Below are 27,785 nucleotides of genomic sequence, written 5' to 3' on the forward strand. Positions count from 1 at the left end.
ATTACGCATGCACGTTAACACAAGAAGCACAAAGAATTGTGCATAGACCGTTTAAACACCGTCCACCGACAGGCCAAACATTTTGTAACCAGCAACAGCCGTGCTCTCCACAAGTGCAGTTGTACATGCCTCAGAATCATGGTTCTCTCACATGACGGCATTGCAACGAGGTAGACACCTGCTTTACACAGAAAATATTCTGCCAGCTTCCTTCACCAAAAGTGCAGCAAGTGCGGGGTGAGACAGCATAAACAGATTTGGGAGCAGTTTTTGGAGCAGCAAAATCTTGATTTTGGAGCAGAATAACATTGATTTGGAGCAGTTAACGACATTTGTTATGTCATCTTAGGAGCCAAAAAAATTAATTTTGTAGCAAATCAGGGTGACAAGTGCACTTTTGAAGGTACATAACACTGCAGCAGCATTCTGAGAAAGTTATTTTTTTTTTCTAACAGAGTGCCACAAGTTATCAACTGCACTACCTTTTTACAAACTTTAAATTCTGAGGCTTTAATTATAGACAGCACAGAGTGCCGTCGAAAATATCAAACTGAATAACTCAGCAACTGTAAGGAGTTTCTTTGAGCATTTGAATGCTGAAATTATTATTTTGTAATCCCAGGCTGCGCTGTATGCAGAGCCACGGCAAAAGTTGTGAAAGTTTAGAGCCACGGCAAAAGTTGTGAAAAGCAAGGTGACGGTCATGCCACTAACAGCGCCCTCCCATTTCAATCCCCGAGGGGCACGTTCACCACGATCATAATTCGAGTAAGTGCGGCGACCGCTTTTATGATGGAGGCGAAAAGCGAAAACGCCCGTGTTCGACAGCACACGTTGAAGATTCCCAGGTAATCAAGATTAATCTGGAGCCCTCCACTACGGCGCGCCTCATCGCTTGTGTAGTGTCGGCGCACTAAACCTCAATCAATCAATAAATTCGAGTGAAGTACGTTGCTATATTTAGCCACCTCGCTTTTGTCAATAAATTTTCATTCAGAGAGATAAATTAATATTGCTAGCGTTAAGTAATAACCAGTCTCGCTATCAAATGCTTCTTGAACATTTCACAGTGATGTAGCTTGTGCCGCAACTTCTGTCGTGTCATCATACCATTCCCGCCGCTCGCGAGCTCGCTGTAAAAGCAGCAATAACACGGCGTTTTATAACACTGCAGTGAGTCCGAAAGTTTACTTCACGCATGCACCGTGCCTCACACAAGGACGAACTATGGCTAAGCGCGGGCGCCACGTTGTTTTCGATGAACTTCATTGTCTTTCGAGCCGTGCAACTTTCCAAAACAGATCATCTGACTAAATGAAAACCCAGCCACCCGCTTAATCTAAACCAGATTAGAAATCGGTGCAACAAACTGAGTGCCTGAACAACGAGCGGCCGCTTCACCCGGCGTCATGTTTCCCATTCTCCATACCAAGATGGCAGTGCCCAGTGGTGCCATTCCAGAGATACTGCGCTCTGAAAATTACCGTTTTTTCATCAAATTGCAGAAATAGTTTGTCGCCTCAGCTGACAGAAGTATTTTTCTAAGGCACTTTGCTATTCTTTTGGATGAGAAAACTTCAGAAACGCACAGAATATAACATGTGCTGATTGATCAATCAATCAAACCGCTAAAAATAGCGTCACCTTTGTAGTTTCCCCACTCAAACTGATGTGCATGTCAAAATTGGTTTTTCGGACTGTTTTGGAGCAGTTTGGCTCAAGAAAACTGATTTGTATCAAAACTGCACAATATGTGCAGCTGTCTCACCCCTGCAAGTGTCATCACCTATACTTTGTGGAAACTGCAGAGATCCACCATATTCCCATTCCTTGCGGAGCATCACAGAAGCAAGAGGGGGAGGTTCCTCTGAGGACTACATGTAGGAATACATGTGACATATGAATGCTGGAGTACACCCTAGGCAATCTGCAACAAGTATGGGACTGATAACTGGAAGGACCCCTGACAACCAAGTCCCAAAAGGAACAGCATAGTGGGGGTGTAGCCACGTGGCCACACCACTCTAGAACGTGCTTGCGGGGAAATGAAATCTTGCCGATTTGATTTGACAACAGCAATAGTGCGCCTTTTCCATCTGGAATCACAACCAACTCGCCCAACTTTTCATTGTGCCAAGCCCGCTCTGCTCATCTGGCAGCCATCTGCTGCTTCACTAGCAGAAGCCACTACAGCATGACGTGTTGGGCTTCATACAGCAGGGACCGCAGAGTGTGTACCTGAATGGTAATTGTCTGGGTGCCGTCGCCCGTAGAGTACGTCGTGACACCTGGAGGCAAGTTGGCAGAGCCTCCTTCCTGATGAAGGGCACTCAGGCAGCTGTAGATGAGCTGTGCCGCATTCAGGTTGCCCGGCAGAATGCCTTCCAGCTGCTGCAGGGTGCCTGCAGGCAAAGGCGACAGGTCGTTCGCCCATCAGTTGAACGGCCCCGCACACTGTAGCAATGCACCAGTCTGGCCACCGAGAAACAGCCCGAACCCAACACGGTAAAGCCTAAAGCATTTTTTTTTTTTACTTTTCCAAGGACTACAGTACAGCCCTCCGCTACAGCGCATGTTATAGCCCGGGTGTACCTTTGGTATGCAAAACCCCCTAAATTAATTTTTTAAAACCTAAGTATGCTGCTATTGCAATTCGAATCACAATCAAACTTTTCCCCATTCCTTGAACAAAGTTACGAAAGGAAACAGCAATGCATGAAGTGCCATTTTTTTTATAATGGGTACATCAATTTTACCTGTGCACTGACAAATTAAAAGCAGATGGCATTAAGACCAATGAGTAGAATTAATGTGTGCTTAAAAATATCCTATACTTAACACATCAATAGTAGCAGGGGAACCATTTCCAGCCAAACATGCTATTCTCAAACAACTAGAAGTGCCTGCACGCTGGAATCTCGTGCACACAAGCGTTTTTTGTACTTAACCCGCTACTCCAACACAGCAGGTGAAATAGGATAAAGAATACATAAATCTGTTGGAAATGCTATGCATGCATCTGTGATTATGAACATGATTGAATTGGTATTATGTTACCAAATATGTCACTTTGCGGTAAACTTGCAAAAAGCTTGCGAATGTGGCAATATAAGCCGCAGCTGAGCGCGCGGTATGGAGCTGCCTTGCCCTAAAGCACATGCGTCTCCAGCACCTCGCCTCTTGCAACTTGCACTCCAGCCATCTGCCAGACTATATGCCACGGATACAGGACCCACGCCGCAGCCTTCGCTTGGGTTCCTGCAGGAATAGTTCTATGCCATGCGGCAACATTTAGAGGGAAAAAGGAAACAAGGACAGTAACATCACACACATAATACACAATGAAAGATGCGGACATGCTAAGTTATGGCTTGCCAAACTAATGGCGTGCGCTTGTGAAGAGAGCAGCAGAGTAGGGTAAGAAACTGACACGTGTGGACAGTGCTTAGAGAGGGTTAGCTTAGGTACAAGAGAACAAGTAGAGAACAATAAGAGAAGCAAACCATAGCAAGTTAGTTACTTTTTAGTTTGTTTCTGTCTTCCATATATAAGGTATGGCTGCTAACCATTATAGAAAAAGACTTTAAAAACTGTTGCACACAGAAATCCAGTACAAAGACTTGTGCTAGCATCAGCCAACAACCCTTCAAATGTATCAACGTTTCCAGCAGACGTGCTCAATTTTCGTGAATGTCAATGCAAAGGCAAGCAAGAGAGCAAGCAGGCAAGCGAGCACTGCCTGCGCTTACGTGGCACACAGCATGATGCAAGCCGGCGACAGGATGGTGATGCGGCTAGCTTGAACAGAAAAAAAGAAAAAAATGTGCTGGTGAACAGGGTTGCATGCAAAAAGGGGGCCATGAGGCGCAGTGCGTACATGCCGCAAACCATTCATAGGACGCATATGCACCACGCCAAAAAGCAAAAGCACTGCAAGGGCAGGTGTGCAACCACCACCAAGCCGACAACAGTGTCAGCACACGCTGATGGACAGTGGGACCTTACCCCGGTTGCCTTTGTCAGGGTGTGTTTTGCACGTTAAAGCTGGCCTCTATCAGCACATTACAGTGCCATGATTGCAAACGCACCAGTTGCCATTGTTGTTTCATTAGGCAGAAAATGGCAAAAGGGTAAAAACTGGCACCACCCCCTCATACACCTTTCTGCACTAAAACTGGGAGCCTGGCTGCGGGGGGAAAAGAAGCGCAATTTGGGGGCACCTAAGTGACAAATAACTGTATCTGGCAACAACTTCGGGATTGCGAGCTTTAAAAAGGCACAAACCTTAGCTAGTAAATGTTATAAAATAGGCTGCCTCACTCCCACACACAGCAACACACCTAGGCCGTGAAAAGGCCCCACCATCAGTCAGGCTTCAGCGAGCACTCATTCTGAACAGTCATGTGCAGTAGCAAGAACGGAAACAGAAGACCACATTTGTGTGACTTTATTGAGGAAAAGGGAGGACAGAAGGAGGAGAAGGCTGTGCACGCTCAGCAGAATCGGGCAACGCCTCTGTTCAGAGGCGACCTGACAATCAGGCAGACATGCGGAGAGCCGCACACAGAGAGCAGGGTACTACCTTCGGGCAGCTGCAATGCTTCGCCCTCGGTGGCGGCGGCCGAGGTGGCCTCCGCGCTGGCGTCGTCACCAGGCGGAGCAGAGGGCGCAAGGATGCCCCGCTTGTGGTCAGACATGTGGTTGGTGTAGTTCTCCTTGCTCACAGAACGGAAATTGCACACCGTGCACGCATAGAGTCCTTCCAGGCCAGGGTGCTTGTTCTTCATGTGCATCTTGTACGAGATAGCCTGCAGTCAGCAGAAAGCCAAGCCTGCAGTCAAGCCAGCTGCCATGGGCACCACTCGTGTGCATTGGCTCGTGAAATGGGGCCTACACACAAAGCGAATGCCTCTTCCGGTGAACTCCTATCAACTAAAAAGTGAGCAGCACTGCAATACCCACAGTGCCATCTCAGCTCTGCTGCTCTGGTGTGACAGCACGAGGGAACTGTGCCAGTAGCTACAGGTGCAGGCAGTGCATTTTCTAGCATAAACTGTAGCATGAAAAAATATAGAACGTGTCTACTTTTTAGCTTGCACCAAGAGGATGCTGTAAAGTGAAGACGGCAGCTGTTTGGTAAACTGTAATGTCACCACAAAGAGCCCGTGTAAGAAAGAGTTGTATATGAACTTTCGCTAACAAAGAAAACAGCAAGCATATAATACCTAATAGCTCGATGCCCTAATCACTACCTTAAAGGAATACAAGTTGAAAGCATGCACATGTGGCTCCACACTAGAAGAGATGGATTTGATGTCACCCTCATCCCTGTTTCAAGTGCCAGCAGTTCAGGCACAGCACTAACTCCTGCTGTAGCAGACTAATTTGCGCAAAGAGCTCAAAACATGACCACCCCATCAAGAATTGCCAGACACAAGAGTTCACCTGCATAGCATAAACTGGCAGGGACGACACCTGGCATATTCCTCAGGCATGTTAAATGTTTCACCTTGAGAAGAAAATCAACATTAGGATAACCGAGAGCAACTTCCTCAATGCTGTGGCTAACATTTTTTCCTCTTTTAAAGTGAAATAGGTACAATGGTTATGCCCACTCTTTTCTTTCCAATTATGAAACCTAGATAAAGGCAGAAGGTCCATCGTTTTTTCTTTACACTGCCATGAGTACCCCAGCCGAACTTGTGTGCATTAAAGCAAATACTTAAATTCATTTAGCACCGTTTACATAGACCTGCAGAACTTATTTATCAGGGGTGCCCAATATTTGAATTATCAGATATCGAAGCAAAACACATGATCTTCAATTTGGCTTCAAGCTGAACAGCACTACTAGAAAAATTTCAGCGTTCAGAAATGCAGATAGAGAGTTGCCTCAGTGAACAAAGATGCATAAAATTATGTTTCTTTGAAAATGAGGAATGGTCCACTGAAAGCACATAAAATATACTTTTTGCAACGTGTTAAAACTAGTTGGATGTGTTGCACTTTGAGCGCCTACGATCAACCGTAGCAAAAATGCACTGGCCTCGGAAGAGGCGACAGGCTTTCCCGGAATGCACTGATGATGTGCGGCTAGGGGGCAAGAGGACGAAGCCCTTGGAGCCCCCTCCCATCTCCTTGGCATTGGGCCAGTTCCACCCTCCCGCATCCCCATAGTGTGGCCCTGCTCGAAATGCCCCGGCCAACGACCCCTAGATAAGAAGCCCTGGCATAGGCTTCCCGACCCCACCTGGATGCAGGCGTAGGGGCAGTGGGGGCACTTGTAGGGCTTGGTGCCGGAGTGGCGCATCTTGTGCCGGCGCAGCGAGTTGTGGTCCCCCGTGCGGTACTCGCAAAGGTTGCACGCAAACGGCTTCTCGCCCGTGTGCTGCCGCAGGTGCAATTGGAGCATCGCCTTTCGTGCTGACATGTGGCCGCAAAACGTGCACACGTACGGCTTCACCTGTGGGCAGTCATTGACTCCGCATTGGCATGAACGAGCCGACTGTGGCACAGTAAGTGGACACCTTCAACTCTGCGGACCCAAGGGGAGAACTACATACACAGCTTTTTTTCTAGACCCCTTCCATAACGATTTCATAACAACCGCTGCTTCATTGACAGAAACAGCAAGAACTTTGGCATAAGCTGCTGCTGGGCACCTACCATGCCCACCAAGTACAATGGACAGCTTTTCCTCCCCTCTCATGCATGCGATGGCTGTAAAGCAAGACAACAAAAAGGGAGTACGCCTCAGACAGAAAATGGTAAAATAAGCACAGTGATGAAAGCAAAATGGTAAGGTAAGCGCACAAGAGAGTTACAGCCCTGCGTTGCTGTACAGCAACCGTTGCATATCAAACTCGCCAGGCAGCAACCATGCATGCGCCTGCTTTACTGGAATGTGAGCTGCTCGTGCAAGGGAAACTGCTTCGCAGCCTAGTTCCAACAAACCTTTGATAAAGCCTGCTGTTTAAACAGTATAAAACCTCCTTTCTTCTCAAAATAACCTCACAGGCATGCTGAAAATTAATCCAAAAAATTATAGAAAACCCCAAACCCAAGCAACACCGCACCAATAACTTTGAAGGACCCGCAACACTTTTCTTACAGGTACTTTTAGAACTGCTGCTCACTTCCCACTTTCCCCGAAGGCATCGTGTCGCGGGACCAATGAGCACAGTGAAAAATGCCGCGTTCCAGAAGAAGCTTTAAGCCCACGACTGTCTGACCTGAGAAGCTCCACTTTGCACTTCTTGGCAGTGGCGCCCGGCAGCACCAGGCCAACCACGCCGATACAGCGCTGACAAGTAGAAAGTGGAGACACGAGGCAAAGTCACCCGCCCGTCGCTGCGTTGATGTGTGTCGCTAGGCTTATTTTTCTGAACTTAACCCTAATCCTGAAGCTGTTTTTGGTTAACAGGGCGGCCGTTCATAACAAGACCTACTTTGAATTTATGCCCCGAGTGATTCAAAGTGTGTGTGAGTGCATGTGCTGCCTTGCTACTGAGGCTCGACGTGAACCCCACTTGTGGGTTTACAGAAAGGCGAAAAATAGTCGCATATCCTGGTTTAAAAAAAAGAACTTGTGAGATGATCACACAAAAAAGAAAGCAAGAGCCCTCACAGGGTCAAAGTACTTACCTTCAAAAGAAGAGTCTAACGCATTATCCACTCTCCGCCATTCCAGCAACACGGCAAGAGGAGAAACAATTTGGCATACAATGCCTGGGCGTTAATGAATATCTTAATGTGTGTGTAGTTTTTGCCCTTTTTCAGAAATTCTGGCCGTGATAACGTTTGTTTATGACAAACTGATCTTGGAGATCAGCCCCGTCTTGCTAATGCTACGAGAAATTAAGCCAGCGCTCCCTCGTTTAACTCATAAAAAACTCACAATCGCAATCTCCAAGACGCAGGCCAAGTCCATGGACAAGTCGGTCATGAAAGGAATGCACAACTAGAATTATAATTGCCTTTGGTAACAGCTTTCCAACAAAAATACCGTATTTACTCGCGTAATAATCACACTTTTTTTTTTTTGCAAAAATATGATGCAAATTTAGGGGTGCGTTCATTACACGAGGTACATTTTTCGCGAAAAAAGTTTTAGCGCAGAAAACGCAAGCAAGATGCAGGTCAAAGTTTTTACAATGGGTCTCATGAACATAATAAACATAGTAAATAAAAACATAATAAAACTCCACGGACCACCGCCAGCCACATTGCAAAGTGACGCAAAATGCTGTTTTCCTGAATTACGGAATGCACCGGGAGGAGTTTGCTGCGAGGTGAGAACAGGTCGACCAATAAGTGGCTGCGGCTGTCACGGTGTGGGACATCCAAACAGACACGGCTGCCGACACAGCAAGCTGAGTGCGTTTTTTCTGTCTTGCGAGTACATTATGTGCATTTAGGGAGAGTTTCTTCCGCACCAACAATGAACTCATGTTAACCAATACCGCTAATATCAGAAAGTCTGTGGCAATAACGAAGCCATGTCCGCTTTGAAAGAGGAGCGAACATAGGTAAGCACGACCATCACCAGCTAGATTTGGCACACATACGACATATTGCTGCGGCAAATTCACTATGCGATCATTGCGCAGGAAATAAAAAAAAAAAGTCTTATTTTGACGACGAACTTCAGGGGTGCGATCGTTACGCGAGTGCGATCATTATCCAAGTAAATATGATAGCGTGATTGAATATGTCTCATGGCAGCCGATTGCTGCTAGACAAAAAAGGTGCGATTGTTTTTCGGTGAACGGAACTGCGCTTCCCAGTGCGAAAGCACGTCCACAAATGCTGAGACACTCGAGACGGACTGAAAACCCCCGAAGCTGCTGTCTGCTTTGCGATGCTCGCTGACTACACCACTTCTTGCGTCGATGCTGATATCTGCTAAGTATAGACATCATCATATGAAATGCATGCAGACGATTTGGCATGCATTTTAGTGAAGTACGCAGACGCCGGGTGACGCTGAGCGCATTTCCTTGCAACACGGCTTAAAAGGGGACACAAGCGCTCGAAGCGGGCAGTAGTGTCTGCCCTCTGTTACTATCTGCGGTTAAGTTTTTATGCTTCCTTTAAGGAAAAATAATACGCCCTAAAGCATTATTTAGGCTGATTTGGTCGATACAAGATCATATACAAAATATCGCAAGCTCATCCAATCGTAGGGTGCATAGGGTCCTGCCTTGCGCCGTCATATCCAGAGCCTATGGGTGTGACGTAGGCAGCGCCGCATTTGCTTGTATTTGTAGATGTAAAAATTGAATAACTTTCTTATTTCCGCACTGATCCTAATAATTTTTTTGCGACTGTATCTGAATGACACGAAGAACAGACGTAGGTCCCGAAAAGTACCGGTAAGAAAAGTGTTGCATGGTCCTTTAAGTGGCCCTAGTGATGATACCCTCAGCAATAGTGATTCAACACATACCTTAAACAACGCCCATTTTTTCTGTTTTCATGCATGAACAAGGCCCAAGTTTACTTGCAACCAGGGTTCTCCCCATAAATTTATGAGAGGTAGACCTTCTGAAGGGGGGTGGGGAGATGTTAAGTTCAAAAATGTCAAATTTTAATCATAAAGATTCAACAACTCTGGTCATATACCACTGGCCAAATACCGCACATAGCTTGGAATTTTTCCGACTTAAAAACAACTTGTTCAGACTCCTCCACGTATACAGGCAGCAATCTGTGCCGCCCACCGTTTTTAGTTCCTCAGGTGCACATTTCAAACAGGTAAGTCCACTGGTGGGGCCTGCCGAACTTAATTTGAGCAGTGGGCGGCATTTCCACTGTCACCCACCGTGGGGAGAACTCTGCTTGCAACTACAGATGCATGCATATAAAAAGCAATGTCAACAATTATCATCACACTAAACATAAGAACCATTATAAACCTTTCATCAGTAGCAGTTCTCATAACAGAAATCTCACGTTATTAGAAAATACAAACCCACCATTAAAGGGACACTGAAGTGAATTTGTCAAGCTCCCGTTTTTGCTTGCACTGCGTAGACTGGCTCAAATTAGCACACTTTTCATCGTTTATCCGGTTAACAAATCGGTAATTATTTTACAAAGCGCGAAAGAAGAAAAACTGCCATGCACGGTTTGCGGCGGCCGCACCAACTAAGCTGTGACGTTGGGAGGAGGGGGCACCGTGATTGGATGATGCGCAAGGTTAGCAATCAAACAAGTTTCGGTTTCGGTTTCGGTTCTCTAAAACAACATGTTTGACATCCGATGGCGTCGTTGGATGGGCATTCTCAATATCCCAGTAATTGTAGTACCGCGCTTCTGCCATGTTGTCGGCTGTAAAATGCATAAGATAAGCCTCCCAGGACGGCTTGGAATCGTAGCATTCACTAGCTGAGGCTTACGCAGTGCATGAACGCCCTCCGCGTCCCCGCAGACGTTCAAATACATGCGCTTTTCCCCCATATTTGGAGCTTTCATCACTCATGCCTGTATCGTAAAAAGCGTGTTCGTACCAGGCCAAGGGTCTTGATTCTGGCCTGTGCCCGCTGCCCGCAAGCAGTCGGTGCTTATGGCAACAGCACGCCAACGAGAACTCGCTAGCGCGCCAGTGCCAGCGTGCGCGAGTTCTGTGGACTAGTTCGTGGAGCAATGAACGTTGCGGCCCCAAAAAAAGATGAAGTCAGTATAGAAAACATCGGCAAAAAACGAAAAAATTAACTTATAAAAAAAAAAAAAAAAAAAAAAAACATGTACCAGGGAGGATTCGAACTTGCGACTGGCAAAACACATTTGGTGTCATACCTAGCACTCCAGACAACTAGGCCACGGACGGGGGCTAGCGGACGGTCGAAATATAAGGTATATAATGTAGAACCAGTTTACACTTTTATATAGTTTTAGTATTTCAAGCAGCTTAGGTGACTATTTGTTGTATTGCGCTCGTACAGTAAGCGTCCCCCGAGCTTCTACACTAGCTCACGTCTAGGAATTGCATTTCGTAGACGGAAAAGCGTTCGCAGATGCGTAGTCGTGCTGCTGACCGCTGTGCTTGTTCGCCCAGCGCAAAAAAGTGCTTCCCACACCCTAGGTTTACGGTGTACGGTAAATATATCTGTTGATTTTATTTCCTTAGTACCTATATTGACTTCACTGACTCTTCTCCCCCTTGAAGAGGCCTTATATTTTCCTACTGGCGTACCAGTCAGCGAAGCGTCGCATGTGCGCTTGTGCAGCGCGTGTGTGAAGCGACCTTGACTTGGAGCTAGATACAGTGTACAAACTAACGAAGTAAAGAAAGGCACATTCTTCCATTCCCAAACGTGTTGTGGCTTAGTTTCAACTGATCGAGCGAATTGTGACGACCCGTCGGCGGCCGGCGGACTAAACGTTGGGTCGACTGACTCGGTCGCGGAAGGTCGGCGAGCCGTGCAGTAGCGCAGCCAATTGCCAGCTCCTCTCCTGCTGACGTCACACGAAAACGCCACAGAAAATGGGCGAGAGTTCAAAGAGGAGGACAGCATTTTCGAATTGATTTTTCTACTAAATAAATTCGCGTAAACGTGCTCAGAGTGGTCGAAACAGGTCCTAGGGACTCCGGACTACAATTTGCGCTCGTAATCCCGCATTGTTTACAAATCACTTCAGTGTCCCTTTAAGTACCATCTCTGCACATTTTTTTTCGTAATCACTTTCATCGGGCTACATTCAGAGTGATTAGAAGCTAGGGAAAATAATCTCACAATGTAAAAATGGCAACAAATCCTCACCTGATAACTAAATACTAGGGGTGTGTGAATAGTGATTTTTGCCTTCGAAGCGAATATGAAGCAAATAATGATTTTGTTCGAATAGTTGCAAATTGAAATGAACATTTTTAATCGAAGCAAATATTTAACGATTTCTAATAGGGAAACCAAAATTTAAAATTTCTCAAGCATACTTCAGCAACTAGCCTGCATAAAAATAACAGGCTTATTTGAAAGGATTTGCAAATTTTTTCTTTGGCATAAAGCAAAGGCTAACCGGCTGCGCTTAGCTTTATTAATAATAGATTTCATATCGAGGCAACTTCCATGTGGCGACCTTAACCACAAGTGTTTCAGTATTACTACAATGCGGACATACACTCTGGCAAGCTGCGATTACAGTTGAAAAATTCAAATGGCAGGTTCACGAACGTTGTATGTCAGTTCTAGGAAGCAATCAACTCTGTGTATACCGCAGCACAAGGCACAAAAAATAAGCCTGCATTTAAACCCTCGAAGGCATGCCCCATGCTGTGGTGGTATCATGCACGCTTTGCCTTTGCTTGCAGTTCTGGTACCAACAATACATGCACCTTTCTTATATATATATATATATATATATATATATATATATATATATATATATATATATATATATATATATATATATATATACACACACACACACACACACACACACACACACACACACACACACACACAGTAGACCCTCGATAAACGGAACTTCAAGGGACCGGAAAAATTAGTTCCGTTTAACAGGAGTTCCGTTTACTGAGACAGAAGTTCTAAGGTGCAAATTTATGTGCGTACACACTTCTAAGGGCATTTCATGGAACTCTAACCACTAGCAAGTGACTGTAGCTGATAGTTTTCAGAAAGCAAGAAAACTACAAGAAGCGCAGGCACAGCATTCACAAAGTTGATTTGGCAACAATGAGTCGCTGTGCACTACAAAATGCGTCAATTATTTTTGTTTGAGTCCTTGCAACTGCATCTTCCCGGAGGCTAGAGGCCTCAACTTCGCGAGTGCTTACGAGCCACCGAATTTAGAAGACGGCAACGTGGTAATGAAGGACGAATAGCACAACGATGGCACGAACGAGGCGACAGGAGGTGAGCCCTGTAGCCTCGGCGTCTAGAATCGAGACCGAACGACTGGAAGAAGAACTGCGATGTTGCATTCGTTGCGCTAACACGGCTAACCACTTACGAGACGAGGCTTACGAAGCCAACAAGGCTAAAAAAACATGGAGGAAGAAAAAAAAAAAACAAGAACGAAACAGCCGGAACCGTAAAAAGCTGATTCTCATGCCAGTGGATTTCACAAGAAGTTCCATTTCCGGTTCCGTTTACACGGTGATGCGGAAATTTTAGTTCCGATTACCGAGAGTTTTTTTACGTTATCTGAATACAAAACCAACCAAATTCCAGGCAACTGTTCCGTTTAAGTGGCAATTCCGTTTAAGTGGCAATTCCGTTTAAGCGATTTCCGTTTATCGAGATTATATATATATATATGTACACACACAGACTCACAGTTGAACCCACTTATAGCATACTGATTATAATAACATATTGGACATAACAATGAACAGTTGCAGCACCATCAACACCGCCATATGTTATATGGTAAAATATGTTATATGGATGGGCCTTCTCGATATCTCAGTAATCGCCGTACCACCCTTCTGCCATATTGTCGGCTGTAAAATGCCTGAGATAAGCCTACCAGGACGGATTGCAATCGTAGAAATCACTAGCCGAGGCCTACGCAGTGGATGACGCCCTTCGCGTCACCGCTGACGCTCAAATGCCATGCGCTTTTCCCTCATATTCGGAGCTTGCCTCACTCATGCCTGTATCGTAAAAAGCGTGTTCGCACCAGGCCAAGGGTGTGCTGATTCAGGCCTGTGCCCACTGCCCGCAAGCAGCAGCACGCTAACGAGAACTCGCTAGAGCGTCAGTGGCAGTCTGCGCGCGTTCTGCAAACTCGCTCGTGGAACAGTGAACGTTACGGCCCAAAAATGGTGAACTCAGTTTAGAAAACATCGGCCCAAAACAAACAAATCAACTGGCAAAAAAAAAAAAAAAAAAAAAAAAAAAAAAAAACCCGATGAATCCTCGGCGATTCGAACTTGCGATTTGCAAAACGATAACCTAGCGCCTTAGACCACTCGGCCACAAGCCAGCTCTGCCGAGGCTGGATATATAAGGTATATAATGTATACCCAGTTTACACTTATTTAGCCTTATCATATGAAGTACTTTAGGTGACTATTTGTCGTATAGCGCCCGTGCAGTAAGCGTCCCCCAAACTTCCACAATATCTCACGTCTAGCAATTACATTTCTTGGACGGAAAAGCGTTCGCAGATGTGCGGTCGTGCTGCTGACCGCTGTGCTTGTTCACCCAGCGCAAAAAAGTGCTTCCTGCTCCCTAGTTTTGCGCTGTACAGTAAAAGTTTCAGTTGATTTTATTTTCTTAGTACCAATATTGACTTCGTTGACTCTTCTCCCGCCTTCAAGTGGCCTTAGATTTTCCTACTAGCGTAAAGTCAGCGAAGCATCGCATGTGCCCTTGTGCAGCGCTTGTGTGAGGCGACCTTGACTCGACTTGGAGCTATAGATACAGTGTACAAACTAACAAAGTAAAGAAAGGCACATTCTTTCATTCACAAACGTGTGGTGGCTTAGTTTCAATTGAGCGAGCCAATTGCGACGACCCGTCGGCGGCCGGCAGTCTAAACGCTGTGCCGACTGACTCGATCGGAAGGTCGGCGAACCCGACCAGTAGCGCAGCCAATTGCCAGCTCGTCTCCTCGTGACGTCACACGAAAACGCCACAAAAAATGGGCGAGGGTGCAGAGAGGAGGACAGCATTTTCGAATTGCTTTTCCTACTAAATAAATTCGCGTAAACGCGCTCAGAGTGGTTGAAACATGGCCTATGGACTCCGGACTCTGCTGTTAGCTTGCCCAGGAGATAAGAGAGGCCACCCTGTCTAGATTAAAATAGATCTACATCAGGGTAAAGGGGATCCTCTAGGCTACGGTTGATTGCTCATGCTAAAAAAAGAGAAACAATGCCACTTGTGTAATATGCAACCTGCCAATCATTAAAATGGAAAGAAAACAAAGTCAACGGTTTGAAGCAGAGGCTTCCCTTTTATGTGAAAGGCGATGTTTTCTAGGGGCCCTGTTGAGTCGGTTGGCACACGTATGGCTTAGGTTGGGTGGCTGGCCATGCAGTTACATTTCCATTTTTGTAAATAGCGTGTGAAAGCCGCCAAATTCTGCTCATTCCCGTTATAACCATTAGTGGTTATAACATGGACATTTTGTGGCACTTCAATATTGTTATAAGTTGGTTAGACCGTATGTATGTGCATGTATTTATACACACAAACACGCGATTGAATAGTCACGGCGAAAAACACAAGATTTATTCTAATGTTTCGACCGGGGCCTGGTTGCCGGTCGAAACGTCAGAATAAATCTTGTTATATTTTTCACTATGACTATTCATTCGCACAGATAACCTTATAGCCAGGAACATTTTTTCTGAACTCTATATTGCACACACACGCATGCACGCACGTGCGCACACACACACACAAATACACACAGCACTTGTGCTGCAAATGTCCAAGCATGCACTAGAATCTAAAATATTGGTTCCCCAAAGGGTATTTCATGCCAAATATAAGTGTATCAAAACACCAGAGACCAAAACCCACACACACACACAAAAAAATGAAGCACCAGCTTCCGCAGTGTCATGATGACAACGCCACCTTGCCAAGGAAGCTTTAACTCAGTGTCTAGGACCATGAAGCTCGGCAAGATTGGTTTTGTTATGTCCTATGCAGAAAAAACAAAACGAACATTACAGGTTTAAAAAATTATGCTTTGCGCACCATTCGATCAGAAACTTGGGGGAGCGTCTGTATGTAGATGGGCTTTCGTATCTAACCCAGAAGTGCAAGGGCTGCTGCGTTGGCCCAATGACAAGGAGACAAGAAGCCCTCTGAGGAAGCCGACCTGTTCCTTAGAGGAAAGCCTGTCCCCTCCAGTTGGAGGAAGTCGGTGCATCTCTGCGGCGGTGGATCGCAGGCGCTCAAAAATGTGATATGTTCGGTGCCCAACTAGAACAAACTTGTTTTGTAAATAATGCATTTCTCACGTGTTTTTAGTGAGGATTTCTCATTTTCAACTAAGCATAACTTCATGATTCCAAGTTCATTGCAACAACGGTGCTTTTGGATTTTCCGACTTCAAAATCCTTTGAAAATGTTGTAACGACAAGACAAAGAAGTGGACAGTGGCGCATAGCGCCAATGTAATTCAATGTAATTTTCTACCGACGACAAAGGCGGGTGGTGCAGAGGCATAGCTCGAGCTGTCATGGCCGAATTGTAAATAGAATGCAATATCCTGCAAATCGCCTCATCATCTGCCATGCTTTGCCTCTTTTTTCAGCTGCCATAGAACAATATATTCAAAAATTTTCGAATAAGGCTATTTAATTTGAAGTCGAATCGATAATCACATTATTCACTTCAATATTTGCAATATTTGCAACAGTTTCAAATATTTGCACACCCCCACTATAGACCCATACCACTAACAAGTGACTAAGGCTGACACAAATTTCGTAATGATGCATATTCAGAAAATCCGCGGCCAAAGCATATAAGCGTGTGTTGTGTACAATGGGGAAAATTTTGTCTGCTAAGAACACATTTTGGGGGTACACTAAACGGTATAAATTGGCGAATGCTCCTATAGCAATAATATGGTCTCAGAAAATGGCTGACTCATAGTTTAGTTCATGTGTAGTAAACTGCTGGTAAGACAAACCCAGTTAAGCCAAATTCTCACATATACAGAACAACCTAGGGACGTTTAGCGTTTGGTTTTAGATGCAAAGCATCTCTTGCTCTCGGCTCTGTCGTCCGTCTGTACCTTTCCCCCTCCACCAGCTGTGCGATAACGCACGCGTTTCTCCTCCTCTCCCTCTCTCCACGCCAGCTGTGCGATAGCGCATGCGCTCCTCCTCCTCTCCCCCTCTCCACGCCAGCTGTGCGATAAGCGCGCATGTGCGTCTCCTCTCTCATCTCCTCCTCTCCACTCCATCTGCTTTATATAATAAACCCGGTCCGCGCGCTGCTCCCTCAGTTGCTGCTTCGGTTGAGTCACGCTGCGCCGTCCGGAGTTGCGCCATTTTCCGTTATTTGGATACCCAATCTCGTGAACGTTTCGGAACCTCCGAGATGTTTCGCATCAACTCATGGTTCCCTCGCGGAAGGTGGTGTCATTTTTTTACACACAAGTCATTAAAAAAATCTGCTTACGACGAACAGCTTCACACGTACTCTACCATTACGACGAACTTTGCAGTCAGTGCTGCCACTGAAGATTCTGCGTGGTAAATATCCACGCGAGTGGAGGTAACACGCACAAAAAAAATGGACAGACATGCTTCGCAGTGAATATGGATGCATTGGTGAGGCCTATTCTCAGCAAGCTTAGCTGTCTTTTGGGGTGCCTTTGGAGGATACTTCTGACAACAAAGACGCTTGGCATGGAGCCCGGTCCAAAGATGTGCGGCACAGCAAGAGCTCTTACTCGAGTTCTGCAACCAAGCAAGAGTGCTTGAAGGCAGTTTTCTATCAAGTTGAGCCAAATAAATGTTTTTTTCTCGTCATTATTAGTAATATACATAGACTTCCAGTTTCCAAGCTCAGTGTACACTAGTTATAGTGAATCCGGCAACAACAAACTTTTGGCTACAACAGACCATTTTTGTTGGTTTATTTGGTCCCCATGTATTTTAAGTGGAATCCACTCCACTCATAACAGACCCAGCTATAGCAGACTATCGGCTACAACAGACAACATTTTGGCCGGAAATTGTTTTGACTGAATGTTACTACCGTATTTATTCGAATATAGGTCGACCTTTTTTTTTTTTCCGAAAATGTGCTTAAAAATTGAGGGTCGACCTATAATCGTGACCGAAGAACCTCGACCTATAGTCCTGATAAAAATGGCGAGCGCACCGAGCGATCCGTTTCTCCGTCACGTCCGGCGCTCCTCAATTTGAGGCGGCAGCGCGGAGCATCGAGAAGAACAAAAGACAGGCAATAAAATAAAAGAAAAATAACAAAACAATCAGCATAAGAAAACCAGCCACAGTCACTGCCGGCTATCGCGCATTACCTGCGACCGGACCGGACCCGAGCGAGCTGATGTACTGGCAAGAGGACCAGATTGGCTAGGCCTGGTGTCTGCGGAGTCGTGGTAGCGGCTTGCGCGAGGTGGTGGTGAATTTCGCCACCTAGCGTAGCCACCTCGTGAATGGAACGGCGTTGGCTGCTTCACTCACTGTCTCTACTATCTCCCCGTTCTTTGTTTCATGCGCTTTCTTTGTGTCCGCTTCATTGTGATTTCCGCACACGACGTTTTGCACGTGCACATTTCCGATGAGCTATACTGCCGACTTTAAGCATCGGGTGATCCTGTTTGCTGAGAACTTGAACAACTGCGCTGCTCAGCGAGAGTTAGGCATTAATGAAAAGCTGATCAGGGGATGGCGGAAATAGCGGGACGAAACTTTTTGCGCGTAGGGGTCTGCGTCGTGCGTTCCGTGGCCCTACAATTGGGAGGCACGATGCTCTCGAGAAAAAAAACTCTGGCTGCACGTAGAAGAGGAGCGTGCGAAAGGACTCCAAGTGTCCTGCGAAGATATTCATACCAAAGCTCGGCAGTTAGCACGGCGAGGCGAGATTGGCCGTTCAGCCTTCAAAACCAGTCGGGGACAGGGGTGGGTCCAGAAATTCATATGGCGCAATGGATTGCGGCGCATGCGGCGCAAGTTCCGACGACGACGCAGTGTGTGGCTCTGACCAGTGAGGTGACCGCGTTGTAAATAAATGTGAGTTTTAAAAAGTTTCCTCATGTTTTCTCTTAAAAGTATGGGTCGACCTATAATCGAATATATTATTTTTTTTTTCGGCGACTTCAATTTTTAGGGGGTCGACCTATATTCGTGCTCGACCTATTTTCGAATAAATACGGTAGCAGACCGCTGCAGTGCAGGCATCCGATATGCTTTTTGTTTATTTTGGCTAGAAAACTACAATGTCTCGTAAAATTGTCAACGCAGAACGGGCCATTGGCGCAGCCAAGCCAAGCCAGTGCCAGTAGCCATTGTTTTTTTTGTTAATTTTTCTTTGGGGGGGGGATGGGCGACCAGCGGCAGGGTAGCTGGTTTCACTGTCTGATAAGCTAAGCTTAATTAACGCTGTTGAACATGGCGAAAAATAGGCTAGCATCACCATAACTATGGGCCTGTCTGCTAAGTGGCGCACCCGGAGGTCGAGTCTGCCCTCGTTGCATTTTTTTTTTTGTGTAATAAAAAATTCAGGTTCAGTGAATTTCAGTATTTATCCTTACCCTGCATGCATCATTCCCGATCCGTTCGACCAGTTGGACTCCGTTCCCGTGCCGAGTCCAACTGGTTTAACTTTCGATTTCACAGCTGTCCCTCATCAGATTATTTCATATCAGCCATTTTACTGACCAGACTAAGATCATTAAAGATGCGGAAGCTGCCTTGGGGGAGCGTCGGGCAACGATCTGAATTGTTTGATGAATGCTTTCGGGTAAGCCTGCTTTGTTCTGAAGGGTTTGAAAAGAGCCTGGCTAACTCTACTGGCCATTAATGATTTTTATAGCTCGTTAGTAACTGCTCCTAGTAACACTGTCCCTTTATTTGCTCAGCTTAGCGTGCGTCTCTATCCACTCAGCCGCATGTGCTAGGCCGTTTACAAGTTCCGGTGCAAATCTTCGAAAACAGCGTTCCGCGATCCTTTTCCCCCGGGTGAACGCTGTGCAGAGATGCTGCAGGCATGTAGAAAGAACAAATTGTTTGTAGCATGTATATGCAAAACTGGTTGAAGTTCCACCTTTACGCTCATACCCCTGCTACGCTCATGCTGAGGCTGCACAAGACATACGTTCAAAGATGACGCAATCACTTCCTCAGACGAAGGAAATGCTGTGTTTACCGCTGCAGCTAAGCAATCTGTCTGAGCAGAAGCTCAGTGTTGCTGACGCTGAGGCTTACCATTGCAGCACGTAGTTATATTCACCTCAACATATTTTGCGAGTCGAAACAGCTAAACAGCTGCGCTCAAGTTTAGCATTAGGGAGTATTGTAATTGTAAGCCAGTTTTTTAACACGAAAGTGTTTTATGCCCGGGTACACGAAGATCTGAGCGGCGTCATGTCAGCCACGGAAATGACGTCGCCAGAAAAAGTTCCATTGACGCGGCTGCACCCGGATTCGATCCATTAACTCCCTCGCCGCAACGGGAGGTACACACCACTCTGCCCACTGCGCTACGAGTGCAAGCGGGAGGAAGGGTAGGAACGAGTCTTATATCTTTCCCACTACTTTCTTCATTCAGATGCCGTCTAGAAGATGCTGCCATGTAGGATAAGTGAAGCGAAGTAGTTCATCGTGACACTAATGAGCGCCGACAGTTGGCGCCTCGATGCCAGCCTCTTCGTTGACGCGGGATGCGGGTGAATTGAGGCACCCTTCGCCACCTACTGCTTTCGGTTTCGGTTCGTTCGCACGGTTTTCAAGGGGCTGTGGTTTCATAGCAACGTATCGAAGCGCAGCAAAGACAAGGACAGGAACACAGAAAACGACACAGTGTCGCTCTGTAGCGCTCTGTGTCGTCTTCTGTGTTCCTGTCCTCGTCTTTGCTGCACTTCGATACGTCGCTATGTACCAACTCGCCCAAACCAATACTCTACTGTGGCTTCAGTCGGATTCACGCAATGTTCTGGCACGTGCAATCCACTGACATAATATAAATAGCGATGTCCAAGTTCATATGGATGCACAATAAATTCTCCTGTGAAGGCACATTTCACTTTCGTGTTTTACCGATTACTATGAAAGAGGCATCAACCAAATTTTTTCTACCTCTCTAACCGGCGCAGTATAGCTTAGTTGTCAGAGGTTTGTTCAAAAGTGCTCTCACTGTTATTGGGTCAATGCCGCTTTCTTTATGGAAAAAAAAAAAATTTTGTCTTACCACAGAATTTAACAAAGGATTTAGAAAATCTGTGCGAAACCTGCATTTAACCACTTCAACAGGTTCTGATAGGGTTTGTGCAAATATTTATTTTTTCGAAATATTTGATCAAGTAATACAGTTAATCACTTCTATCAAAACTTCAGTATACGAAAATTTTGATAACCTGCTTTCAATAATAGTGAAGGTCAGGCTACTTTCCCCCTTGTAAAAATGCAGTATGTGTGCTATTTGTTTTTCGCGCAAGGCAAATCTCAGTCTAAATTTTTTTTCTTAGTCATATCCACTTTGAGTCTCGCATGCTGGCTCGCCGAAAATCACCTAAATGAAGTTAAGCGTGCATGCCACAAGCTCCTCTCGAATATGGTTGTGGTGCACAAGTTTCTCTGAAGTAATGGCCATGGGGGTCCCCTGGGCCCCACATTTTGTTTGCGCACGTGGTTGGGCCTCGTCAGTCGCTGGCCAGCCATGTTGGCCAGCGGCGTGGTCATGTGTGTGCTAGCTACCTCACTGGCCATGCGTGGTGCGTCCTACGCACAATACCATGTGCCACGCAAAGGAGGACGCCGGAAGATGGATTCTCATTGATCTCTCACTGGCACTTTCTTTCCCAGAGGAAACACCCCCTTTCCACCAAGCCGTGCTCGAGACGTGCGGACCCTGTTTGCGAGGAATCAGCTGGGAGATTCTTTCGGTGGTGGTCGGATCAGGAGACCCTGTTTTTCACAGCCACAATGAAACACCCGAGCTGGCTCTGAGGGACTCTGCTTGGAGATTCCGTCTGAGCCAGTTGTTGGGAAGCTGTTCCTTCTGCGGCTCCGATGACAGATACCCGAGTCTGGGTCTCTACTGCTTGAGCAAGCGAACGGAGCCTTTGTATCCCCAAGAAAGACAATCGTGCTGTCTGGTATGTCCCCGGCATTTACAAGGCAATAAACCTCAACTTGTTGCTGGAGCGAGAGTCTGTCTGTCGTGTGTGAGTACTCTAACCCGCGCGCGAGACTTCGGATTCTGCTGGTGCTAGTAGTAAAGCTGGACTCTAGCAGAGCTAGTCGGGGTCCTCTCTTATCCCGTACATAGTCCAGATGGCAGAAACAGGAACGCTGTATTCAAGGCATGACCCTCCATTTTTTGAATGACTGGAGTGTACCTAGCATGGCCGTTCCTATCTTATCCCCTTCGCCAACTCGCCCTCGCCTTTCGAAGGTCAGACGCGGTCTGCGGAAGAGGGGAGCATTGAAGGTGATAACAAAACACAGTGACAAAGATATGCAACAAGAGCGCTTTTTACGACCAGACTACCCAAAAGCAATCTGTGTGGCAACAATAGTGCAAGATGTGCATCTTAGCTGCATTTTTCTGGTCACAGGAAAAAAATCCAAAAAATTTGATGACCAATACCAGGGGTTCAATTATTGCGTGAGCATGTTTTAGTGCACAAGCATGTAAGTGCGAGTAAATACTGCAAGATTTAATGAGGTTCGCTAGTGTTATATTTTCAGGAAAAAAACAAACAAAAGAAAAACAAGACATGGCTGATGGACAAAATTCGAATGCCATAGTTTTGATTTCTGTGCCCGAGACATGCAGCAGTCTTTTGAGACATCCATGTGAGCCCAACATAAATATTGCGAAGTAAATGCCTCCCTTCGCTTTGCCGCTCACCTCTCATGTTGTTCCTCTTGCGTCGCGCTCCTCCCAAGGTAAAGACGCCAAAGGTTTGCTTAAATCATTTTAAATTTCCCGCGTTCCACTGCTCCAAACCGGGTGTCTCGATGCGAACGCTGCTGTACGGCGGAGACGCGCGTCAATCGAGGCGCCCTACTTCAACGTTTATAGAACCGCGTTTCCCTACTCCACGTGCGTTGCAAGCAGAACGTGGAACCTATCTAGTGGAACCTTGCGTAACTGTTGCCGGTTGATTTCTTAAAATGGCGCAAGAAGCTATAGTGGCGCGGGCGACAGTAGGCGACGGCGAAGTGAATTCTTTTTCTGCAGTTGATGAAGTATTTAATTTCGCAAAAGCAAGCATGTTTGATTTTTTTATAAAGGAACACTGCAAATATCACTTCTGTATTGATTTGCTGTCTCATATTTGCGTAATGTCTTGTTCTTCTTCAACAATGTCGACAAGTATGAACCTTACACCGGACATAGACGGGTAGATTTAGCTGTGACTATATAAGACTAATGGGCAGGCATTGTTTTGCTTTGGCCGGGTGGCTGAATCGAGTCACAGACAGACAGACGGACAGACATACAGACATACAGACATACAGACAGACCAAAATTTCTGGGTTTAAGGAGCCCAAGAAAGACTATCGTCTTTAATACATACCTCCCAGGTTTGCCGAGATGGCATTAGGGAGATCTGACCGGAGGGGAGGAAGGGGGGGAGGGGGGGGGTTGTAGCAACAACAGAATAGGTAAAAGGGTTGAGAGTTGGGCGAGTTGGTAATGATGCATCTCGAAAAACAAACTGCGCGCAAATTAACGGGGGCAAGAACACATCTTCATGTGTTCTTGTCTTCATGTGTTGTCTTGTTCTTGTTCTTGTTTTCATGTGTCAGCCGTCTTCATGTGTTCTTGTCCCCGTTAATTTGCGCGCAGTTTGTTTTTCGAGATGCAACAGAATAGGTAACTTTACACACATTTTCTTTATTTACTTACAACATGGCAGGAAATGAACTGGTTCTTCGTCCAAACTACCAACAAGCTACACCACGTAAATGTTCGAAGTAGCTGATGCCTCCCTTTTCAGAAAGTCCTGGAAATAGTACTGCAAGCGCAATACAGAACAGCAGGAACTGAACTGTTTTGTTGTTTCGTCTACACTAACAACAAGCTACACCACTGGAGCCTTGCTAAATCTTCAGAAGGGCCGTGCTCGTGCGTAAATGAAAGCGGTGGTGGCGCTGCGTTTCTATAAACAGTAAGCTAACAATGGGACGAACAGGTTCACCGTCTGCACATGGCCGACTACGATTTTTAAGCACTTTACTGATAACGATGCCAATTGGTGGCGGGTAAGATTGTCAGGTATACCTCCGGCGCATTGTGGGCAGACTGGGAAAAAGATTTGGCCAAAGACGGGTGCGTTTTCGGGAGATTTTTGTTTCGGTCGTACAATCGTACAAAACCATGCAAATTCGGGAAACCTGGCAGGTGTGTTTAAAATATAACCTGCAGGGTTGGCTCCATGAAGCACTCAAGGAACTCTGAACTGACCGTTTTTCTTCTGCACTCATGCTTGGTGTGCCGGTGAGTCGACCATCCTTTCTAGTCGCAATTACTTTTGATAACTACTGTGATAGTGTTGTGTATTAATACCCAATCGGGAGCACTGCTAAAGAAATCTAGCCAGGGACTACGGACTACTGCTCACTGCATCAAATGCAAAGCACTTCTCTAGACTCCAACCGGGGTCTTGAGAATTGCCTGACATTTGCAAAGCTCGTCAACTGTTGCCTGTGTTGCATGGAAATAAACAGCCTACTGATATCACTAGCAGCTACTCGGCTACCTTTTTTTTTCCTAACTATTGAAATTCTCCGAAGGAAATTATTATTCACTTCAAAGGCGAAAATGTGCACATTGCCAATGCCTGCTATTCCGACCTCAAGGAAACTGTACCGGTACATGCATTGCCAATGAGTTACCTTTCCGTGCACTGCCTGGTGGTGCTTGCGCAGGCACTTGGAGTCCGAGAATGTGCGCTGGCAGAGCTCACAGGTCTGCTGGCTGTACCAACGCTTGTGAGGAGTATTCTTGCGGTCCAGGTGCACAACATGGTGGTTGCGCAACTGGGACAGCTGCTTGAAGCCCTTCCCGCACTGGGCACAGGTGAAGTCACGCTCGTCACTGTGTATCCGGGCGTGGTTCTCCAGCTTGAAGGTACTGAATGTCCGGTAGTTGCACTGGCTGCACCTGCAGATGGAATGGAAAGCAACACCCCGGTTGCATTCCAGGTTGACAGATGCGCAAGATGCATGCACTGCATTTATGTCATGCGCACAGTCCGTCCTGTTCATTTTTTTTTCATGTAGGTCACAAAGAATGACAAGCTTGTCTAGCTTTTAAACTATGACACCACACAGATAAAGCTTTCTCGGCAAGAAGGCACTGATATCTACGCAGTAGCTGGGCCAGTCTGCTAGTCGAGCATGTTTATTATGCACTTCCTCCAGTTGTGGTCTCCACACTTTTTGTACATTACATAAAGCATGAAACGCCTTTAGTGGAACCTGTACTTAAAGTTTTCATGCTTGCAGGGAGATTTGGACAGCAGGTGGTCAAAATTGGTTTTGATGCATGTGACAAGGTGCGTCAAAAACATGTTGCATTATGTTGAAATATGACCCTGTAGCTGTATTGCGGTGACAGAGAGAAAGGAGAGAGAGAGAGAGAGAGAGAGAGAGAGAGAGAGAGAGAATAAACACCTTTAATTGCGAGCTCATTGGTGACATACTACAGTGCTTTGAGACGAAATTCTGACGTCAACATAAGACGAGAAAAGAGCCACTGCAGCGGGTAAACTGTAATTAATAAGCAAATAGCAAAGCAGGCTAACATATACTCCAGTTATCCGGTTTCCTAACCCATGAATAAATTATCAGTAACACCAGTTGGATAGTGCAACATTAATAAATACCCCCCCTCCTTTTCTGAAACCCCACCAATGGAGAAGGGAGCTGGCCTCGCGTACCTGTGCAAATCCAAATCCAGCAGATGGCTCCTCCACAGGTGCATGGCAAGGCTGCGCCAGTGGTCCCTCTGGTCCCCACATTCGGGGCAGGTGTATGGACGCGAGGCAGTGGGTGTGTGGCACCGCACGTGGTACTCGAGGCTGCTCTCTGTGCTGAACCGGTATCCACAGCAGCGCTCACCACACCTGAAGCCAGAGAAAACATTAGCACTCAGACACAGGCCTGCACGCGTGTTCGCCTGCACTAACAGGAGGCGTCCAGTTTTTCTTTTCTTCCTATTCACACAAGTGCATAATCCCCATGGCCCTGCCAAGTTGTACCCAGACAAAAAGTTGCAATTTTCCTGTTCAGAACTAAGCCAAAATTTCAACCCTCCCAGTGCACTACGCTTCATAAAGTCAACAATTATGTATTAGAGGCACGCTCCTAAAACTTGGTTAATATGTTGACAGCATCCAAACACTGCAATCCAACAGGAACGTTAAAGGGACCCTGCTTTTCAACTTTTTTTTGAAATTTTACATGCTTGCATAACTTATTCAACCAACACATCCAGTACTTAGATTAGGGGGTTGCAAGGATCTCAGCCAATAATTCCTGCTCTATGCCTATCAGATAACTCAGAAATTTGCTCAAAAGATTTTTGCCTTTCCCGGTCTTGCCATTCTTTGACCACACGAATGACGTCATCACAGCAAGGGCTACTGGCCGGCTTTGCTTCAGTTGCAGCAATGAACACATTTGATAGCCACATTAAAAAGAAAACCACAAAGGCAAAGCAGAAACGGTAGGCATATCTGCTGCGACGAGAAATCGCGTAGTGCCGCTCTATGTGAAGAAAAGAGTGAAAGTGTTTATCGGAAGAGTTGCAGAGACGTGGGCGAGATTTGGGTCGAAAAATCGCTTTTTTTCTCTCTGAAATTTCAACTTTCCTGTTTTTGGTTGTATTATCATCTTTGAACATTAAGGTTTGCCTGTGTAAAAATTCAAGCGAAAATTCTGACTACAAGTGAGCAAAAAGTGCGTCTAAGTCTGTTGCGGCAATGTACAGTGAATTGGGCAAGTTGGTATTGATTCACAATATAACTGCACAGTAACACGAGGACACAAAAAAACAGGCAGACTAACAAGCAGAAACAGGCAGACACAGTGAAGACTAACAACTGATTTTTATTCAGGAAACAAGTAATTTACAAGAACAGCCAAATAATCGCTGGGCTAACAACGTACGGGATAGCAGAGGACCCCGACAAGCTTCACTAGAGAAAGTGGTACGTGCCGTACACTAGCCCCAGCGGAATCCAAAGACTCACGCATGGGTTCGGGTACTCACATGCAGTAGACAGACTCTGGCTACCCAAAGTAAGGCTTTATTGTCTGGTAAATACAGGGCATAAACCAGACAACACGACTGCCACTCGCTGAGAGAGTGTGGCTCCGCTCGCTCGCTGAAGCTCGATATCTGCTTGAGCCAGACCCAGACCTCGATATCTGCCGTCGCAGTCGCGGGAGCAGGGAGGGGATCCCTTGCGAACGGTCAGGACCGAATCTCTCAGCAGAGTCCCGTGGGGCCAACTGGGTTCTCCCCCATCGGGGCATTTATGAAATTACTTACCTGATGGCCACACAATATTTATGGACAATTGGTATTCTTTGCCGATAATGTTTTGTCACCTAAAAGGAGCTGGTTAGAACGCAGTGGGTACAGTTCGTCTACACCGCAAGAACATGCCAAAAGATTTCTAGAAGTTCAAGGTGAAAAAAGGTGAATGCAAAGCTCTCTCTTTGCGCGAGGCATCATGGCTGACAGGCAAGATAAATAGAAGGTAGCTCTCAATCTTGCACAATGTAGCTAATGTGAGCAATTCAGGCAAGAAGGGTCGCCAGAACGGCTTGCCAGTTTTGAATTCGCAAGTTGTACTAGATTATAACCGAGGCATGGGAAGCATTGATTGCGAAGGCTAACAATTTACTTCCTTTCCCATCATAAGAACACATGCAAAAGGCTACAAGAATATCTTCTTTTCCATTTTGGACATCGCTGTTTATAACAGCTACACTCTATTTGTAAAAGCGACCGGCAAACGGCTCCACTACGGAGATTGGAAGGTCAATCTCGCAGAGGCCATTTTCGAAGAAGCCACTATGCCCTTTTACCACGGCCGAAGAAACCTGCCTGTCGCAGCTAGCGTCACTGCATAAA

General features: G+C 46.1%; 1 protein-coding gene across 4 annotated transcripts in view; it reads right to left on the reverse strand.

The window, feature by feature from the left end:
• LOC144154775 (uncharacterized) overlaps nucleotides 1–27,785 on the reverse strand; it is a 73,073-nt gene that overhangs the window by 7,535 nt on the left and 37,753 nt on the right. For all 4 annotated transcript variants that reach the window (XM_077685887.1, XM_077685881.1, XM_077685892.1 and 1 more), the window contains exons 11-15: nucleotides 25,582–25,767; nucleotides 24,536–24,803; nucleotides 6,251–6,463; nucleotides 4,583–4,808; nucleotides 2,239–2,402 (exon numbers count right to left, since the gene is read on the reverse strand). In XM_077685887.1, coding sequence (XP_077542013.1) covers nucleotides 2,239–2,402; nucleotides 4,583–4,808; nucleotides 6,251–6,463; nucleotides 24,536–24,803; nucleotides 25,582–25,767 — 1,057 coding nt within the window. The remainder of the gene's footprint in view (nucleotides 1–2,238; nucleotides 2,403–4,582; nucleotides 4,809–6,250; nucleotides 6,464–24,535; nucleotides 24,804–25,581; nucleotides 25,768–27,785) is intronic.

Source organism: Haemaphysalis longicornis, unplaced genomic scaffold (genome assembly GCF_048455015.1).
Source record: "Haemaphysalis longicornis isolate Haplotype H1 unplaced genomic scaffold, Haemaphysalis longicornis Haplotype H1 scaffold_1, whole genome shotgun sequence".
In the NCBI taxonomy this organism is placed as follows: domain Eukaryota; kingdom Metazoa; phylum Arthropoda; class Arachnida; order Ixodida; family Ixodidae; genus Haemaphysalis; species Haemaphysalis longicornis.